The sequence below is a fragment of the Oncorhynchus gorbuscha genome, unplaced genomic scaffold (assembly GCF_021184085.1).
Source record: "Oncorhynchus gorbuscha isolate QuinsamMale2020 ecotype Even-year unplaced genomic scaffold, OgorEven_v1.0 Un_scaffold_536, whole genome shotgun sequence".
Lineage (NCBI taxonomy): Eukaryota > Metazoa > Chordata > Actinopteri > Salmoniformes > Salmonidae > Oncorhynchus > Oncorhynchus gorbuscha.
Window position 1 is genome coordinate 1,630 of NW_025745360.1, and position 16,890 is coordinate 18,519.

The following is a 16,890-nucleotide window of genomic DNA, read 5'->3' on the forward strand; positions in this document are numbered from 1 at the left end:
GATAAAAATAACAGCAAGGAGCACTGTTCTATTCCAGAACACAGGTAAAGAACACCAAGGAGCACTCAGTTCTATTCCAGAACACACGTAAAGAACACCAAGGAGCACTCAGTTCTATTCCAGAACACAGGTAAAGAACACCAAGGAGCACTCAGTTCTATTCCAGAACACACGTAAAGAACATCAAGGAGCACTCAGTTCTATTCCAGAACACAGGTAAAGAACACCAAGGAGCACTCAGTTCTATTCCAGAACACACGTAAAGAACATCAAGGAGCACTCAGTTCTATTCCAGAACACAGGTAAAGAACACCAAGGAGCACTCAGTTCTATTCCAGAACCCAGGTAAAGAACATCAAGGAGCACTCAGTTCTATTCCAGAACACAGGTAAAGAACACCAAGGAGCACTCAGTTCTATTCCAGAACACACGTAAAGAACAGCAAGGAGCACTCAGTTCTATTCCAGAACACAGGTAAAGAACACCAAGGAGCACTCAGTTCTATTCCAGAACACACGTAAAGAACAGCAAGGAGCACTCAGTTCTATTCCAGAACACAGGTAAAGAACACCAAGGAGCACTCAGTTCTATTCCAGAACACAGGTAAAGAACACCAAGGAGCACTCAGTTCTATTCCAGAACACACGTAAAGAACATCAAGGAGCACTCAGTTCTATTCCAGAACACAGGTAAAGAACAGCAAGGAATTATTTTCCAGAAACCAGCTAAAGACAAACTATTCTGACTGGTCTGAATGTTCACTTAAAATAAATCTTCCCTGGTATTAGTTTCCACCACTATTTAACAACACATATCTTATTGTGTGGTTAAATCAGACCCAGTTCTGATTGTTATTTTGTTGTGTTGAGCGAGAGCTCCCTTGGTGGGCTTCAAGCTCCCTTGGTATCAGCGCTACTGTATTCATGTGATGTGACTGAGCTGAAGGCCTGAGCTTCCCTTGCCTCCGCCTCACGTGGGATCCTTTGTCTTCTATGCCAGGTCCATGGACGTTATCGGCCGCCTTTCCCTGCTCAGACATTGCTGGACTCAACCAATGGTTGAGTGCCACTTCATTGACTGTGCTGTCGGGCACCAGACCGATATAACATGTGGTTATCTGATCGGTTAAACACCTCTCCAGGCGTTGTGAGATCTGGAATGCATCAGCAACATCTGGCCAGATGAACACACCCATATATATAAAACGACAGGCCTCTGAGATACGCTACCATGGCAACCTTAATTCATACTGTCAGGCAGCCAAAGCTGACTAATCACAGCAGCTTCCTCCTTTCCTATGTTTGACAAGGAATGTGTGTGATTGGCTGTAGAGGAGAAAAGGTGGTGTTGTGGGCGTGCCTTAGATGGGTTTCGAATAGAACTTACCTGGGCTGCGTTCAGCAGGGCACGACGTTGTGGAATTGTGTCAGCTCTATTCATAGCATTTCTCTCTGCAGTGTTCAGTGTATTACAACCTGCTGAACGCAGCCCTGCTGAAGTTAGGCTTCTGTAGACTGCATTTTAATCATTACTCTTATCATTTGTATTGCATGAATGTTGAACAATTTATGTTCTGGAAATAATCTGGCATTCACAGATTATTTATTAAAAACAACACATTGAAACTGACGTCTATAACTTTCTATAATTTACATTTTGAAATGTATTAGACACTGATTTGAGAAGTGTTCATATTTTGACTTGGAGCATTCGTTCCGAATACAGACCCCTTGATTTCCCCCCCACATTATATTACGTTAGCCTTATTCTAAAATGGATCAAATACAAAAAAAAATTAAATCCTCAAACTACAGACAATAACCCATAATGACAAAGCAAAAGTGACATTTTCGCTAATTTATATTAAAAATAAAAAAACAGAATTACCTTATTTACTTAAGTATTTAGATGCTTTGCAATGAGACTCAAAATTGAGCTCATGATCATCCTTGAGATGTTTCTACAACTTGGAGTCCACCTGAGGTAAATTCATTTGATTGGACATGAAAAGCACACACCTGTCTATATAAGGTCCCACAGTTGACAGTGCATGTCAGAGCAAAAACCAAGCCATGAGGTCAAAGCAATTGTCCATAGAGCTCCGAGACAGGATGGTGTCGAGGCAACAATCTGGGGAAGTTTGGAACCATCAAGACTCTTTCTAGAGATGGCAGCCCTGCCAAACTGACCAATCAGGGGAGAAGGGCCTTGGTCAGGGAGGTGACCAAGAACCCGATGGTCACTCTGACAGAGCTCTAGATTTCATCTGTGGAGATGGTTGTCCTTCTGGAAGGTTCTCCCATCTCTACAGCACTCCACCAATCAGGCCTTTATGATAGAGTGGCCAGACTTCAGTAAAAGGCACACGACAGTGCGCTTGGAGTTTGCCAAAAGGAACCTAAAGACTGACCACGAGATACAAGCTTCTCTGGTCTGATGAAACCAATATTGAACTCTTTTGCCAGAATGCCAAGCGTCACATTGGGGAAAAACCAGGCACCATACATACGGTGAAGCATGGTGGTGGCAGCATCATGCTGTGGGATGTTTTTCAGCGGCAGGGCCTGGGAGACTAGTCAGGATCGGGGCAAAGATAAACAGAGCAATGTACAGAGATCCTTGATGAAAACCTGCAGCAGAGCGCTCAGGACCTCAGACTGGGGTAAAGGTTCACCATCCAACAGGACAACAACCCTAGGTACACAGCCAAGACAACACAAGAGTGGCTTCGGGACAAGTCTCTGAATGTCCTCGAGTGGCCCTGCCAGAGCCTGGACTTGAACCCGGTCGAACATCTCTGGAGAGACCTGAAAGTAGCTGTGCAGTGATACTCACCATATCCAACCTGACAGAGCTCGAGAGGATCTGCAGAGATACAGGTGTGCCAAGCTTGTAGCGTCATACCCAAGACTCAAGGCTGTAATCGCTGCCAAAGGTGGTTCAACAAGGTAGAGTAAAAAGGTCTGAAAACTTACGTAAATGTAATATGTCAGTTTTTCTTTTGTAATAAATTTAAAAAAAATCTTCAGTCTTTAAGTCTTTGCTTTTGGGTTGATTGTTGATTGAGGGGAAATCAATTTTAGAATAAGGCTTTAACGTAACAAAATGTGGGAAAAGTCTCCGAATGCTCTGTAAGTATTTAGGTTTCTACTGATCAATCAGAAATCGATATAATAAAAAATAATAAAAACAGGCACAAAAACATTTAAATAAAAATGGTTTATTCTCTTTAATATAGTATTTGTTCTATCCATAGCAGAAAAGAGCCTCCATGCCACTCAGTGCTATTATAGATCTGACCCCAGGCCAGTGCAGCTCCATACTGACCAACACACATCTCACAGCACAACACCAGTGCCAAACTGACCTGGAGTCAGTCTCTGTATCACATCTGACATCAGCTTATTTGAAAACAGGGAGTTGAGCTGGGTGGGGTGGGGAGCGGGCAGGGATTTCTGGGGGGCAGTTCTAGGAGGCAATATCACACCTCATAGCTTGGATCCGATACGTTGTGTGTGACTGGGGCCAAGCAACGCTAGAACCCACGTTGTGAAAGATTTAGGTTTAATCCACGAGTGTTGTGTGTGTTGCAAGTTGACTTCTTGCTCCAGTATGGCTGTAGACTTGGAGGCAGATCGTTTCTGCCACGAAAGGGTCACAAGTTGAGGTAACAAAGGTTTTCCTGGACGGCAAGAAGGAATAGAGACACGATCAAAAGAATGGAAGTCTGGGCTTGTTACAATCTGGGTGTTTCTGTGCGAGTGCAGGTATGTGTGTGTGGACAGGTGTGAGAATGTGTACATGTCAGGGTTCTCCCCAGGATTATTTATCAAGGTGGTGCAGCTGAGCAGGTGTTTTCAACACCTGTAACTGACATTTCCTGCAATCTACGCATAAATATTGAAGTATTTTATTTTACATAATGGCGCTGCCAGTCCACCAGGTGGCTGCGATCCAACATTCTTTGGGGAGAACTGTGTGTCTGTATGTTACCTCCTCTCTGTCCATCATGTTGCATTGGATCCACTTATTGCCTTGGTGTCTGTGTTGGAGATGGTCTGTTCATTCAGCACTGGATCTGAGGGACACAGAACATGGTAGTCAGGAGACCATCTCTTTCCAATTCACTCTTCATCAGTACAGATCAAAGTTTAAAGTGACAGGGAGAGATTCACTCTTCATCAGTACAGGTCAAAGTTTAATATATAATAATAATATATGCCATTTAGAAGACGCTTTTATCCAATGCGACTTACAGTCATGTGTGCATACATTCTACGTATGGGTGGTCCCGGGAATCAAACCCACTACCCTGGCGTTACAAGCGCCATGCTCTACCAACTGAGCTACAGAAGGACCACAGTTTAAAGGGACAGTGAGAGATTCACTCTTCATCAGTACAGGTCAAAGTTTAAAGTGATGGTGAGAGATTCACTCTTCATCAGTACAGATCAAAGTGTAAAGGGACAGTGAGAGATTTCTACAATAAAGTTCTGTTACAGTCAGATGAATAAGGGCTTAAAGGGATACTTCGGGATTTTTGCAATTATGTCGTTTAACTACTGCAGGCATGCTAGCAGATACCCATAGACTTCCAGCCATTGTGCTAATGCTAATTAACATTGGCTCACAAAACTGCCTCTAACTTCCTTCATACTGGACACAGAAACATCAAAATATTATCTACAAGTTCAACTGACTATGGGGAAGTACATAAATTATTATTTGACCATGCTGGTCATTTATGAACATTTGAACATCTTGGTCATGTTCTGTTATAATCTCTACCCGGCACAGCCAGAAGAGGACTGGCCACCCCACATAGCCCGGTTCCTCTCTAGGTTTCTTCCTAGGTTTTGGCCTTTCTAGGGAGTTTTTCCTAGCCACCGTGCTTTTACACCTGCATTGTTTGCTGTTTGGGGTTTTAGGCTGGGTTTCTGTACAGCACTTTGAGATATCAGCTGATGTACGAAGGGCTATATAAATAAATTTGATTTGATTTGATAAATGGCCTCTGACAAAATCCCAAAATATCCCTTTAATTGCCAAAATCTGGAACTTCACTGCCTAACATTGAGTCCATGGACAGGGATGGAGAGAGACAGCGAAAGACTTCGCTTTTAGCTGATGATATGTGGCTGATATGTTCAACTATTAGCCTTTTCTTCAATCTATTGAATCCCAGATACTTCAGTCGTAACTGTCACTGTTGCGCTCACATTTTACAGTTGACACACAACTTTAGCACTGTTACAAACTCACTCTTATTATTTAATAAAAGCCTTTATATAAATCATCAATGACAGTGTCCTATTACCTGGTGGACTGATATCTATGTCTCTGTTTATTAGAGGCGTGGAGGCTAAATGAAGACCACAGAACAGGCCGTATTAAGAGAACGGTGATGAAGGGACTTTTAAAATGCAGTACCACAGTTAAATATGAGGAAGAGACAAGGCCAATGTTTTAAAAAAAAATAAGATCCTCTCCATGCTTCCGCTCCTCGCTCATATCTTCTGCTGTGTGTGTTGATCTTAAGGGTTCTACACAGTCTACTCAAACCGAGCCGACAGAGGTCTGTTTGTGTCGAGTTCCAAAAATTATGCCTCACAAATGTTGGTAGAACAACGTACAGAGAGATGGAAACAGACCTCTGTAGGCTCTGTTAGAGTAGACTGTGTAGACCCCTTTACAGAAGTATGGATGCTGCTGGACTTAGACAGACAGAGAGGACAGACAGACAGGTGTGTATCCTACAGAAGTATGGATGCTGCATGGCCTCAGGTAGACAGACAGGTGTGTATCTTACAGAAGTATGGATGCTGCATGGCCTCAGGTAGACAGACAGGTGTGTATCTTACAGAAGTATGGATGCTGCATGGCCTCAGGTAGACAGGTGTGTATCTTACAGAAGTATGGATGCTGCATGGCCTCAGGTAGACAGACAGGTGTGTATCTTACAGAAGTATGGATGCTGCACGGCCTCAGGTAGACAGGTGTGTATCTTACAGAAGTATGGATGCTGCACGGCCTCAGGTAGACAGACAGGAGTCATCTTACAGAAGTATGGATGCTGCATGGCCTCAGGTAGACAGGTGTGTATCTTACAGAAGTATGGATGCTGCACGGCCTCAGGTAGACAGACAGGTGTCATCTTACAGAAGTATGGATGCTGCACGGCCTCAGGTAGACAGACAGGTGTGTATCTTACAGAAGTACGGATGCTGCATGGCCTCAGGCAGACAGACAGACAGACAGGTGTGTATCTTACAGAAGTATGGATGCTGCATGGCCTCAGGTAGACAGACAGACAGGTGTGTATCCTACAGAAGTATGGATGCTGCATGGCCTCAGGTAGACAGACAGGTGTGTATCTTACAGAAGTATAGATGCTGCATGGCCTCAGGTAGACAGACAGGTGTGTATCTTACAGAAGTATGGATGCTGCGTGGCCTCAGGTAGACAGACAGACAGGTGTGTATCTTACAGAAGTATAGATGCTGCATGGCCTCAGGTAGACAGACAGGTGTGTATTTTACAGAAGTATGGATGCTGCATGGCCTCAGGTAGACAGACAGACAGGTGTGTATCTTACAGAAGTATGGATGCTGCATGGCCTCAGGTAGACAGACAGACAGGTGTGTATCTTACAGAAGTATGGATGCTGCATGGCCTCAGGTAGACAGACAGACAGGTGTGTATCTTACAGAAGTATGGATGCTGCATGGCCTCAGCAGCGGTCAGTCTCTGCTGGTGGTCGTAACGTAGCAGCTTGTCCAGAAGGTCCAGGGCCTCAGGGGTCACCAGGTGCTGGTTCTCTGTCTGAACAAACTGTTCCCAGCGCTTCCTCGTCTGCCTGCGGGGAGGAGAGGGGGAGGTACTGCTTAATCTGGTCCGATAAGAAACAGGGAGGTACTGCTTAATCTGGTCCAATAAGAAACAGGGAGGTACTGCTTAATCTGGTCCAATAAGAAACAGGGAGGTACTGCTTAATCTGGTCCAATAAGAAACAGGGAGGTACTGCTTAATCTGGTCCAATAAGAAACAGGGAGGTACTGCTTAATCTGGTCCAATAAGAAACAGGGAGGTACTGCTTAATCTGGTCCAATAAGAAACAGGGAGGTACTGCTTAATCTGGTCCAATAAGAAACAGGGAGGTACTGCTTAATCTGGTCCAATAAGAAACAGGGAGGTACTGCTTAATCTGGTCCAATAAGAAACAGGGAGGTACTGCTTAATCTGGTCCAATAAGAAACAGGGAGGTACTGCTTAATCTGGTCCAATAAGAAACAGGGAGGTACTGCTTAATCTGGTCCAATAAGAAACAGGGAGGTACTGCTTAATCTGGTCCAATAAGAAACAGGGAGATACGCCTTAATCTGGTCCAATAAGAAACACTATTTAGTTTAACATTTGAAAACGTAACGCTACGGTTGTGGTCCGAGGGGGGTATGTTGACACATCGCTTCACAAGTATCGCCGTCCCCAAGGGAACAAACATCCAATAATAGGAGAGACTGGGAGGCTAACATGTGAAGGTGATTGGATCTATACTTTGTATTCCATGTCCTTCAGGGTAACACGGAAACAACAGAACACTGGGATGTGGATTTCTACACAAAATATTTATATCTGAAACATTCCACATGGTAGGCTAGCACAGTGGTATGTGCTTTGTGTAAACAAACAGTGCCCACCCACTGCACTAAAACAAATCCCAATAGAGCCACTGAATACCACCCCAGCAGTCCTCAACAGCAGCCCGTCTCCCCACCCGAGTGACAGTCTGTTTCTGGCATGTCAGTGCTCTGTCAAATTGTTTGGCTTTTCAAATAAGCAATAGACTTGACGAGAGGACGAACAGATGAAGGGGCCAGGCTAGCCCTGTGCTACGCCCCCTAGTGGTACTTACTGTCCCAGGAGGTCTTTGAAACGCGTGTCCAGCTCAATGTGGTACTTGTGTAGGTAGCCGAACAGCTCATCTGTCCCAAGAACCTTAGCGATGCGGACCAGCTGGACACAACATGGGGACAGTCAGAGGAACGTTGAGACACACATCTAGCATACAGCCACACCTTCTACGGCAAAGATGAACCGTGTTCATAGTGTGTATTCATGTGGTCATTTAGTTGTAATTATATATATATATATATATATAACTAAATGAAATATATATAAATAAAAAAACAGGGATGTTTGACAATAGAAGAAGTGATGACCTCACTAGTTGCTGGTCCCAATGATGCCATTTCACACTGTAGTATTACATACAAGCATAGTATCATGGACTAGTGTAGTGTGGAGCGGTGTGTGTGTACACCTGATCGTAGTTGCCCTGTTTGTGTGTGTGTGTGTGTGTACCTGATCGTAGTTGCCCTGTGTGTGTGTGTGTGTACCTGATCGTAGTTGCCCTGTGTGTGTGTGTGTACCTGATCGTAGTTGCCCTGTGTGTGTGTGTGTGTACCTGATCGTAGTTGCCCTGTGTGTGTGTGTGTGTACCTGATCGTAGTTGCCCTGTGTGTGTGTGTGTGTACCTGATCGTAGTTGCCTGTGTGTGTGTGTGTGTGTGTGTCTGTGTCTGTGTCTGTGTGTGTGTGTGTGTGTACCTGATCGTAGTTGCCCTGTGTGTGTGTGTGTGTGTATCTGTGTCTGTGTGTGTGTGTGTGTGTGTGTGTGTGTGTGTGTGTGTGTGTGTGTGTGTGTGTGTGTGTGTGTGTGTGTGTGTGTGTGTGTGTGTGTGTGTGTGTGTGTGTGTGTGTGTGTGTGTGTGTGTGTGTGTGTGTGTGTGTGTACCTGATCGTAGTTGCCCTGTGTGTGTGTGTGTGTGTGTGTGTGTGTGTGTGTGTGTGTGTGTGTGTGTGTGTACCTGATCGTAGTTGTCCTGTGTGTGTGTGTGTACTGATCTGATCGTAGTTGTCTGTGTGTGTGTGTGTGTGTACCTGATCGTAGTTGCCCTGTGTGTGTGTGTACCTGATCGTAGTGCCCTGTGTGTGTGTGTGTACCTGATCGTACCTGTCCTGTGTGTGTGTGTGTGTGTAGTGTCCTGTGTGTGTGTGTGTGTGTGCCCTGTGTGTGTGTGTGTACCTGATCGTAGTTGTCCTGTGTGTGTGTGTGTGTACCTGATCGTAGTTGCCCCTGTGTGTGTGTACCTGATCGTAGTTGCCCTGTGTGTGTGTGTGTGTACCTGTGTAGTGCCCCTGATGTAGTTGTGTGTGTGTGTGTGTGTGTACCTGATCGTAGTGTCCTGTGTGTGTGTGTGTGTGTGTACCTGATCGTAGTGTGTCCTGTGTGTTGTGTGTGTGTGTGTGTGTGTGTGTGTGTGTGTACCTGATCGTAGTTGTCCTGTGTGTGTGTGTGTGTGTGTGTGTGTGTGTGTACCTGATCGTAGTTGTCCTGTGTCTGTGTGTGTGTGTGTGTGTGTGTGTGTACCTGATCGTAGTTGTCCTGTGTGTGTGTGTGTGTGTGTGTGTGTGTGTACCTGATCGTAGTGTGTGTGTGTGTGTGTGTACCTGATCGTAGTTGTCCTGTGTGTGTGTGTGTGTGTGTGTGTGTGTGTGTGTGTACCTGATCGTAGTTGTCCTGTGTGTGTGTGTGTGTGTGTGTGTGTGTGTGTGTGTGTGTACCTGATCGTAGTTGTCCTGTGTGTGTGTGTGTGTGTGTGTGTGTGTGTGTGTGTGTGTGTGTATGTGTGTGTGTGTGTGTGTACCTGATCGTAGTTGTCCTGTGTGTGTGTGTGTGTGTGTGTGTACCTGATCGTAGTTGTCCTGTGTGTGTGTGTGTGTACCTGATGTGTTGTGTGTGTGTGTGTGTGTACCTGATCGTAGTTGTGTCTGTGTGTGTGTGTGTGTGTGTACCTGTGTGTTGTCCTGTGTGTGTGTGTGTACCTGTGTGTGTGTACCCGTGTGTGTGTGTGTGTGTACCTGTGTGTGTGTGTACTGTGTGTGTGTGTGTGTGTCCTGATCGTAGTTGTGTGTGTGTGTGTGTGTACCTGATCGTAGTTGTCCTGTGTGTGTGTGTGTGTGTGTGTGTACCTGATCGTAGTTGTCCTGTGTGTGTGTGTGTACCTGATCGTAGTTGTCCTGTGTGTGTGTGTGTGTGTACCTGATGTAGTTGTCCTGTGTGTGTGTGTGTGTGTGATGTGTGTGTGTGTGATGTGTGTCCTGTGTGTGTGTCCTGTGTGTGTGTGTGTACCTGATCGTAGTTGTCCTGTGTGTGTGTGTGTGTGTGTGTACCTGATCGTAGTTGTCCTGATGTGTGTGTGTGTGTGTGTGTGTACCTGATCGTAGTTGTCCTGTGTGTGTGTGTACCTGATCGTAGTTGTCCTGTGTGTGTGTGTGTGTGTACCTGTGTGTGTGTGTGTGTGTACCTGATCGTAGTTGTCCTGTGTGTGTGTGTGTGTGTGTGTGTACCTGATCGTAGTTGTCCTGTGTGTGTGTGTGTGTGTGTACCTGATCGTAGTTGTCCTGTGTGTGTGTGTGTGTGTGTGTACCTGATCGTAGTTGTCCTGTCTGTGTGTGTGTGTGTGTGTACCTGATCGTAGTTGTCCTGTGTGTGTGTGTGTGTGTGTACCTGATCGTAGTTGTCCTGTGTGTGTGTGTGTGTGTGTACCTGATCGTAGTTGTCCTGTGTGTGTGTGTGTGTACCTGTCGTAGTTGTGTGTGTGTGTGTGTGTGTGTGTACCTGATCGTAGTTGTCCTGTGTGTGTGTGTGTGTACCTGATCGTAGTTGTCCTGTGTGTGTGTGTGTGTACCTGATCGTAGTTGTCCTGTGTGTGTGTGTGTGTACCTGATCGTAGTTGTCCTGTGTGTGTGTGTGTGTGTGTGTGTGTACCTGTGTGTGTGTGTGTACCTGATGTGTGTTGTGTGTGTGTGTGTGTACCTGATCGTACCTGACCTGATCGTAGTTGTCCTGTGTGTGTGTGTGTGTACCTGATCGTAGTTGTCCTGTGTGTGTGTGTGTGTGTGTACCTGATCGTGTGTTGTCCTGTTGTGTGTGTGTGTGTGTACCTGATCGTAGTTGTTGTCCTGTGTGTGTGTGTGTGTACCTGATCGTAGTTGTCCTGTGTGTGTGTGTGTGTGTGTGTGTACCTGTACCTGATCGTAGTTGTCCTGTGTGTGTGTGTGTGTGTGTGTGTACCTGATCGTAGTTGTCCTGTGTGTGTGTGTGTGTGTGTTGTCCTGTGTGTACCTGATCGTAGTTGTCCTGTGTGTGTGTGTGTACCTGATCGTAGTTGTCCTGTGTGTGTGTGTGTACCTGATGTAGTTGTCCTGTGTGTGTGTGTACCTGATGTAGTTGTCCTGTCTGTGTGTGTGTGTGTACCTGATCGTAGTTGTCCTGTGTGTGTGTGTGTACCTGATCGTAGTTGTCCTGTGTGTGTGTGTGTGTGTGTGTACCTGTGTGTGTACCTGATCGTAGTTGTCCTGTGTGTGTGTGTGTACCTGATCGTGTGTACCTGATCGTGTGTGTGTGTGTGTACCTGATCGTAGTTGTCCTGTGTGTGTGTGTGTACCTGATCGTAGTTGTCCTGTGTGTGTGTGTGTACCTGATCGTGTGTGTGTGTGTGTGTGTGTACCTGATCCGTGTGTTGTCCTGATCGTAGTTGTCCTGTGTGTGTGTGTACCTGATCGTAGTTGTCCTGTGTGTGTGTGTGTGTGTGTGTACCTGATCGTAGTTGTCCTGTGTGTGTGTGTGTGTGTGTACCTGATCGTAGTTGTCCTGTGTGTGTGTGTGTGTGTACCTGATCGTAGTTGTCCTGTGTGTGTGTGTGTACCTGATCGTAGTTGTCCTGTGTGTGTGTGTGTGTGTGTGTGTGTGTGTGTACCTGATCGTAGTTGTCCTGTGTGTGTGTGTGTGTGTGTGTGTGTACCTGATCGTAGTTGTCCTGTGTGTGTGTGTGTACCTGATCGTAGTTGTCCTGTGTGTGTGTACCTGATCGTAGTTGTCCTGTGTGTGTGTGTACCTGATCGTAGTTGTCCTGTGTGTGTGTGTGTACCTGATCGTAGTTGTCCTGTGTGTGTGTGTGTACCTGATCGTAGTTGTCCTGTGTGTGTGTGTGTACCTGATCGTAGTTGTCCTGTGTGTGTGTGTACCTGATCGTAGTTGTCCTGTGTGTGTGTGTGTGTGTGTGTACCTGATCGTAGTTGTCCTGTGTGTGTGTGTGTGTGTGTACCTGATCGTAGTTGTCCTGTGTGTGTGTGTGTGTACCTGATCGTAGTTGTCCTGTGTGTGTGTGTGTGTGTGTGTGTGTGTAGTTGTCCTGATCGTAGTTGTCCTGATCGTAGTTGTGTGTGTGTGTGTGTGTACCTGATCGTAGTTGTCCTGTGTGTGTGTGTGTGTGTGTTGTGTGTGTGTGTACCTGATCGTAGTTGTCCTGTGTGTGTGTGTGTGTGTGTACCTGATCGTAGTTGTCCTGTGTGTGTGTGTGTACCTGATCGTAGTTGTCCTGTGTGTGTGTGTTGTGTGTGTGTGTGTACCTGATCGTAGTTGTCCTGTGTGTGTGTGTGTGTGTGTGTACCTGATCGTAGTTGTCCTGTGTGTGTGTGTGTACCTGATCGTAGTTGTCCTGTGTGTGTGTGTGTGTGTACCTGATCGTAGTTGTCCTGTGTGTGTGTGTGTACCTGATCGTAGTTGTCCTGTGTGTGTGTGTGTACCTGATCGTAGTTGTCCTGTGTGTGTGTGTGTGTGTGTGTGTGTACCTGATCGTAGTTGTCCTGTGTGTGTGTGTACCTGATCGTAGTTGTCCTGTGTGTGTGTGTGTGTGTGTGTGTACCTGATCGTAGTTGTCCTGTGTGTGTGTGTGTGTGTACCTGATCGTAGTTGTCCTGTGTGTGTGTGTGTACCTGATCGTAGTTGTCCTGTGTGTGTGTGTGTACCTGATCGTGTGTGTACCTGATCGTAGTTGTCCTGTGTGTGTGTGTACCTGATCGTAGTTGTCCTGTGTACCTGATCGTAGTTGTCCTGTGTGTGTGTGTGTACCTGATCGTAGTTGTCCTGTGTGTGTGTGTGTACCTGATCGTAGTTGTCCTGTGTGTGTGTGTGTACCTGATCGTAGTTGTCCTGTGTGTGTGTGTGTACCTGATCGTAGTTGTCCTGTGTGTGTGTGTGTACCTGATCGTAGTTGTCCTGTGTGTGTGTGTGTACCTGATCCTGTGTGTGTGTGTGTACCTGAGTTGTCCTGTGTGTGTGTGTGTACCTGATCGTAGTTGTCCTGTGTGTGTGTGTGTACCTGATCGTAGTTGTCCTGTGTGTGTGTGTGTACCTGATCGTAGTTGTCCTGTGTGTGTGTGTGTACCTGATCGTAGTTGTCCTGTGTGTGTGTGTGTACCTGATCGTAGTTGTCCTGTGTGTGTGTGTACCTGATCGTAGTTGTCCTGTGTGTGTGTGTACCTGATCGTAGTTGTCCTGTGTGTGTGTGTACCTGATCGTAGTTGTCCTGTGTGTGTGTGTGTACCTGATCGTAGTTGTCCTGTGTGTGTGTGTGTACCTGATCGTAGTTGTCCTGTGTGTGTGTACCTGATCGTAGTTGTCCTGTGTGTGTGTGTGTGTACCTGATCGTAGTTGTCCTGTGTGTGTGTGTGTGTGTGTACCTGATCGTAGTTGTCCTGTGTGTGTGTGTGTACCTGATCGTAGTTGTCCTGTGTGTGTGTGTACCTGATCGTAGTTGTCCTGTGTGTGTGTGTGTACCTGATCGTAGTTGTCCTGTGTGTGTGTGTGTGTACCTGATCGTAGTTGTCCTGTGTGTGTGTGTACCTGATCGTAGTTGTCCTGGCCATGGAAGAAAGGCTCTTTCAGGAAGATCATGCTGGCCAACATGCAGCCTAGACTCCACATGTCCAGACTGTAGTCATATAGCTACAAACACAACAACACAGAACACTGGAAAAATACTCCACAACTAATTATTTGTAAAATCACATTGTAGTTCATTGAACAATATCCATGTATTGATACTTCTGTAAACATACTACTATTGAACATACTTAGCAGACGGATACATGTGTTGATGTAACCAGTATTAAAGCAAAACGTGCATCGTGATGTACTGCAGGGTATGTGGATGGCCACATTGTGTAAGTAGTGGGAGGTGTGTTAATAACTAGTGTCTACCTGATAGTCCACTAGTAGTGGGAGTGTGTTAATAACTAGTGTCTACCTGATAGTCCACTAGTAGTGGGAGGTGTTAATAACTAGTGTCTACCTGATAGTCCACTAGTAGTGGGAGGTGTGTTAATAACTAGTGTCTACCTGATAGTCCACTAGTAGTGGGAGGTGTGTTAATAACTAGTGTCTACCTGATAGTCCACTAGTAGTGGGAGGTGTGTTAATAACTAGTGTCTACCTGATAGTCCACTAGTAGTGGGAGGTGTTAATAACTAGTGTCTACCTGATAGTCCACTAGTAGTGGGAGGTGTGTTAATAACTAGTGTCTACCTGATAGTCCACTAGTAGTGGGGTGTGTTAATAACTAGTGTCTACCTGATAGTCCACTAGTAGTGGGAGGTGTTAATAACTAGTGTCTACCTGATAGTCCACTAGTAGTGGGAGGTGTTAATAACTAGTGTCTACCTGATAGTCCACTAGTAGTGGGAGGTGTTAATAACTAGTGTCTACCTGATAGTCCACTAGTAGTGGGAGGGTGTTAATAACTAGTGTCTACCTGATAGTCCACTAGTAGTGGGAGGTGTGTTAATAACTAGTGTCTACCTGATAGTCCACTAGTAGTGGGAGGTGTGTTAATAACTAGTGTCTACCTGATAGTCCACTAGTAGTGGGAGGTGTTAATAACTAGTGTCTACCTGATAGTCCACTAGTAGTGGGAGGTGTGTTAATAACTAGTGTCTACCTGATAGTCCACTAGTAGTGGGAGTGTGTTAATAACTAGTGTCTACCTGATAGTCCACTAGTAGTGGGAGGTGTGTTAATAACTAGTGTCTACCTGATAGTCCACTAGTAGTAGTGTTAATAACTAGTGTCTACCTGATAGTCCACTAGTAGTGGGAGGTGTGTAATAACTAACTAGTAGTGGAGGTGTGTTAATAACTAGTGTCTACCTGATAGTCCACTAGTAGTGGGAGGTGTGTTAATAACTAGTGTCTACCTGATAGTCCACTAGTAGTGGGAGGTGTTAATAACTAGTGTCTACCTGATAGTCCACTAGTAGTGGGAGGTGTGTTAATAACTAGTGTCTACCTGATAGTCCACTAGTAGTGGGAGGTGTGTTAATAACTAGTGTCTACCTGATAGTCCACTAGTAGTGGGAGGTGTGTTAATAACTAGTGTCTACCTGATAGTCCACTAGTAGTGGGAGGTGTTAATAACTAGTGTCTACCTGATAGTCCACTAGTAGTGGGAGGTGTGTTAATAACTAGTGTCTACCTGATAGTCCACTAGTAGTGGGAGGTGTGTTAATAACTAGTGTCTACCTGATAGTCCACTAGTAGTGGGAGGTGTGTTAATAACTAGTGTCTACCTGATAGTCCACTAGTAGTGGGAGGTGTTAATAACTAGTGTCTACCTGATAGTCCACTAGTAGTGGGAGGTGTGTTAATAACTAGTGTCTACCTGATAGTCCACTAGTAGTGGGAGTGTGTTAATAACTAGTGTCTACCTGATAGTCCACTAGTAGTGGGAGGTGTGTTAATAACTAGTGTCTACCTGATAGTCCACTAGTAGTGGGAGGTGTGTTAATAACTAGTGTCTACCTGATAGTCCACTAGTAGTGGGAGGTGTTAATAACTAGTGTCTACCTGATAGTCCACTAGTAGTGGGAGGTGTGTTAATAACTAGTGTCTACCTGATAGTCCACTAGTAGTGGGAGTGTGTTAATAACTAGTGTCTACCTGATAGTCCACTAGTAGTGGGAGGTGTGTTAATAACTAGTGTCTACCTGATAGTCCACTAGTAGTGGGAGGTGTTAATAACTAGTGTCTACCTGATAGTCCACTAGTAGTGGGAGGTGTGTTAATAACTAGTGTCTACCTGATAGTCCACTAGTAGTGGGAGGTGTGTTAATAACTAGTGTCTACCTGATAGTCCACTAGTAGTGGGAGGTGTGTTAATAACTAGTGTCTACCTGATAGTCCACTAGTAGTGGGAGGTGTGTTAATAACTAGTGTCTACCTGATAGTCCACTAGTAGTGGGAGTGTGTTAATAACTAGTGTCTACCTGATAGTCCACTAGTAGTGGGAGGTGTGTTAATAACTAGTGTCTACCTGATAGTCCACTAGTAGTGGGAGGTGTGTTAATAACTAGTGTCTACCTGATAGTCCACTAGTAGTGGGAGGTGTGTTAATAACTAGTGTCTACCTGATAGTCCACTAGTAGTGGAGGTGTGTTAATAACTAGTGTCTACCTGATAGTCCACTAGTAGTGGGAGGTGTGTTAATAACTAGTGTCTACCTGATAGTCCACTAGTAGTGGAGGTGTGTTAATAACTAGTGTCTACCTGATAGTCCACTAGTAGTGGGAGGTGTTAATAACTAGTGTCTACCTGATAGTCCACTAGTAGTGGGAGTGTGTTAATAACTAGTGTCTACCTGATAGTCCACTAGTAGTGGAGGTGTGTTAATAACTAGTGTCTACCTGATAGTCCACTAGTAGTGGAGGTGTGTTAATAACTAGTGTCTACCTGATAGTCCACTAGTAGTGGGAGGTGTGTTAATAACTAGTGTCTACCTGATAGTCCACTAGTAGTGGGAGGTGTTAATAACTAGTGTCTACCTGATAGTCCACTAGTAGTGGAGGTGTGTTAATAACTAGTGTCTACCTGATAGTCCACTAGTAGTGGAGGTGTGTTAATAACTAGTGTCTACCTGATAGTCCACTAGTAGTGGGAGTGTGTTAATAACTAGTGTCTACCTGATAGTCCACTAGTAGTGGAGTGTGTTAAT

At 45.2% G+C, this 16,890-nt stretch overlaps 1 protein-coding gene across 1 annotated transcript in view; it reads right to left on the reverse strand.

Annotated features, from left to right (window-relative positions):
* Positions 1-3,200: 3,200 nt before the first annotated feature.
* LOC124018494 (casein kinase II subunit alpha'-like) overlaps positions 3,201-16,890 on the reverse strand; it is a 40,993-nt gene continuing 27,303 nt past the window's right edge. Inside the window, exons 8-12 of the mRNA XM_046333822.1 lie at positions 13,750-13,851; positions 7,913-8,013; positions 6,708-6,856; positions 3,994-4,078; positions 3,201-3,682 (exon numbers count right to left, since the gene is read on the reverse strand). Of these exons, the coding sequence (XP_046189778.1) occupies positions 4,008-4,078; positions 6,708-6,856; positions 7,913-8,013; positions 13,750-13,851 (423 nt within the window). The 3' untranslated portion in view covers positions 3,201-3,682; positions 3,994-4,007. The remainder of the gene's footprint in view (positions 3,683-3,993; positions 4,079-6,707; positions 6,857-7,912; positions 8,014-13,749; positions 13,852-16,890) is intronic.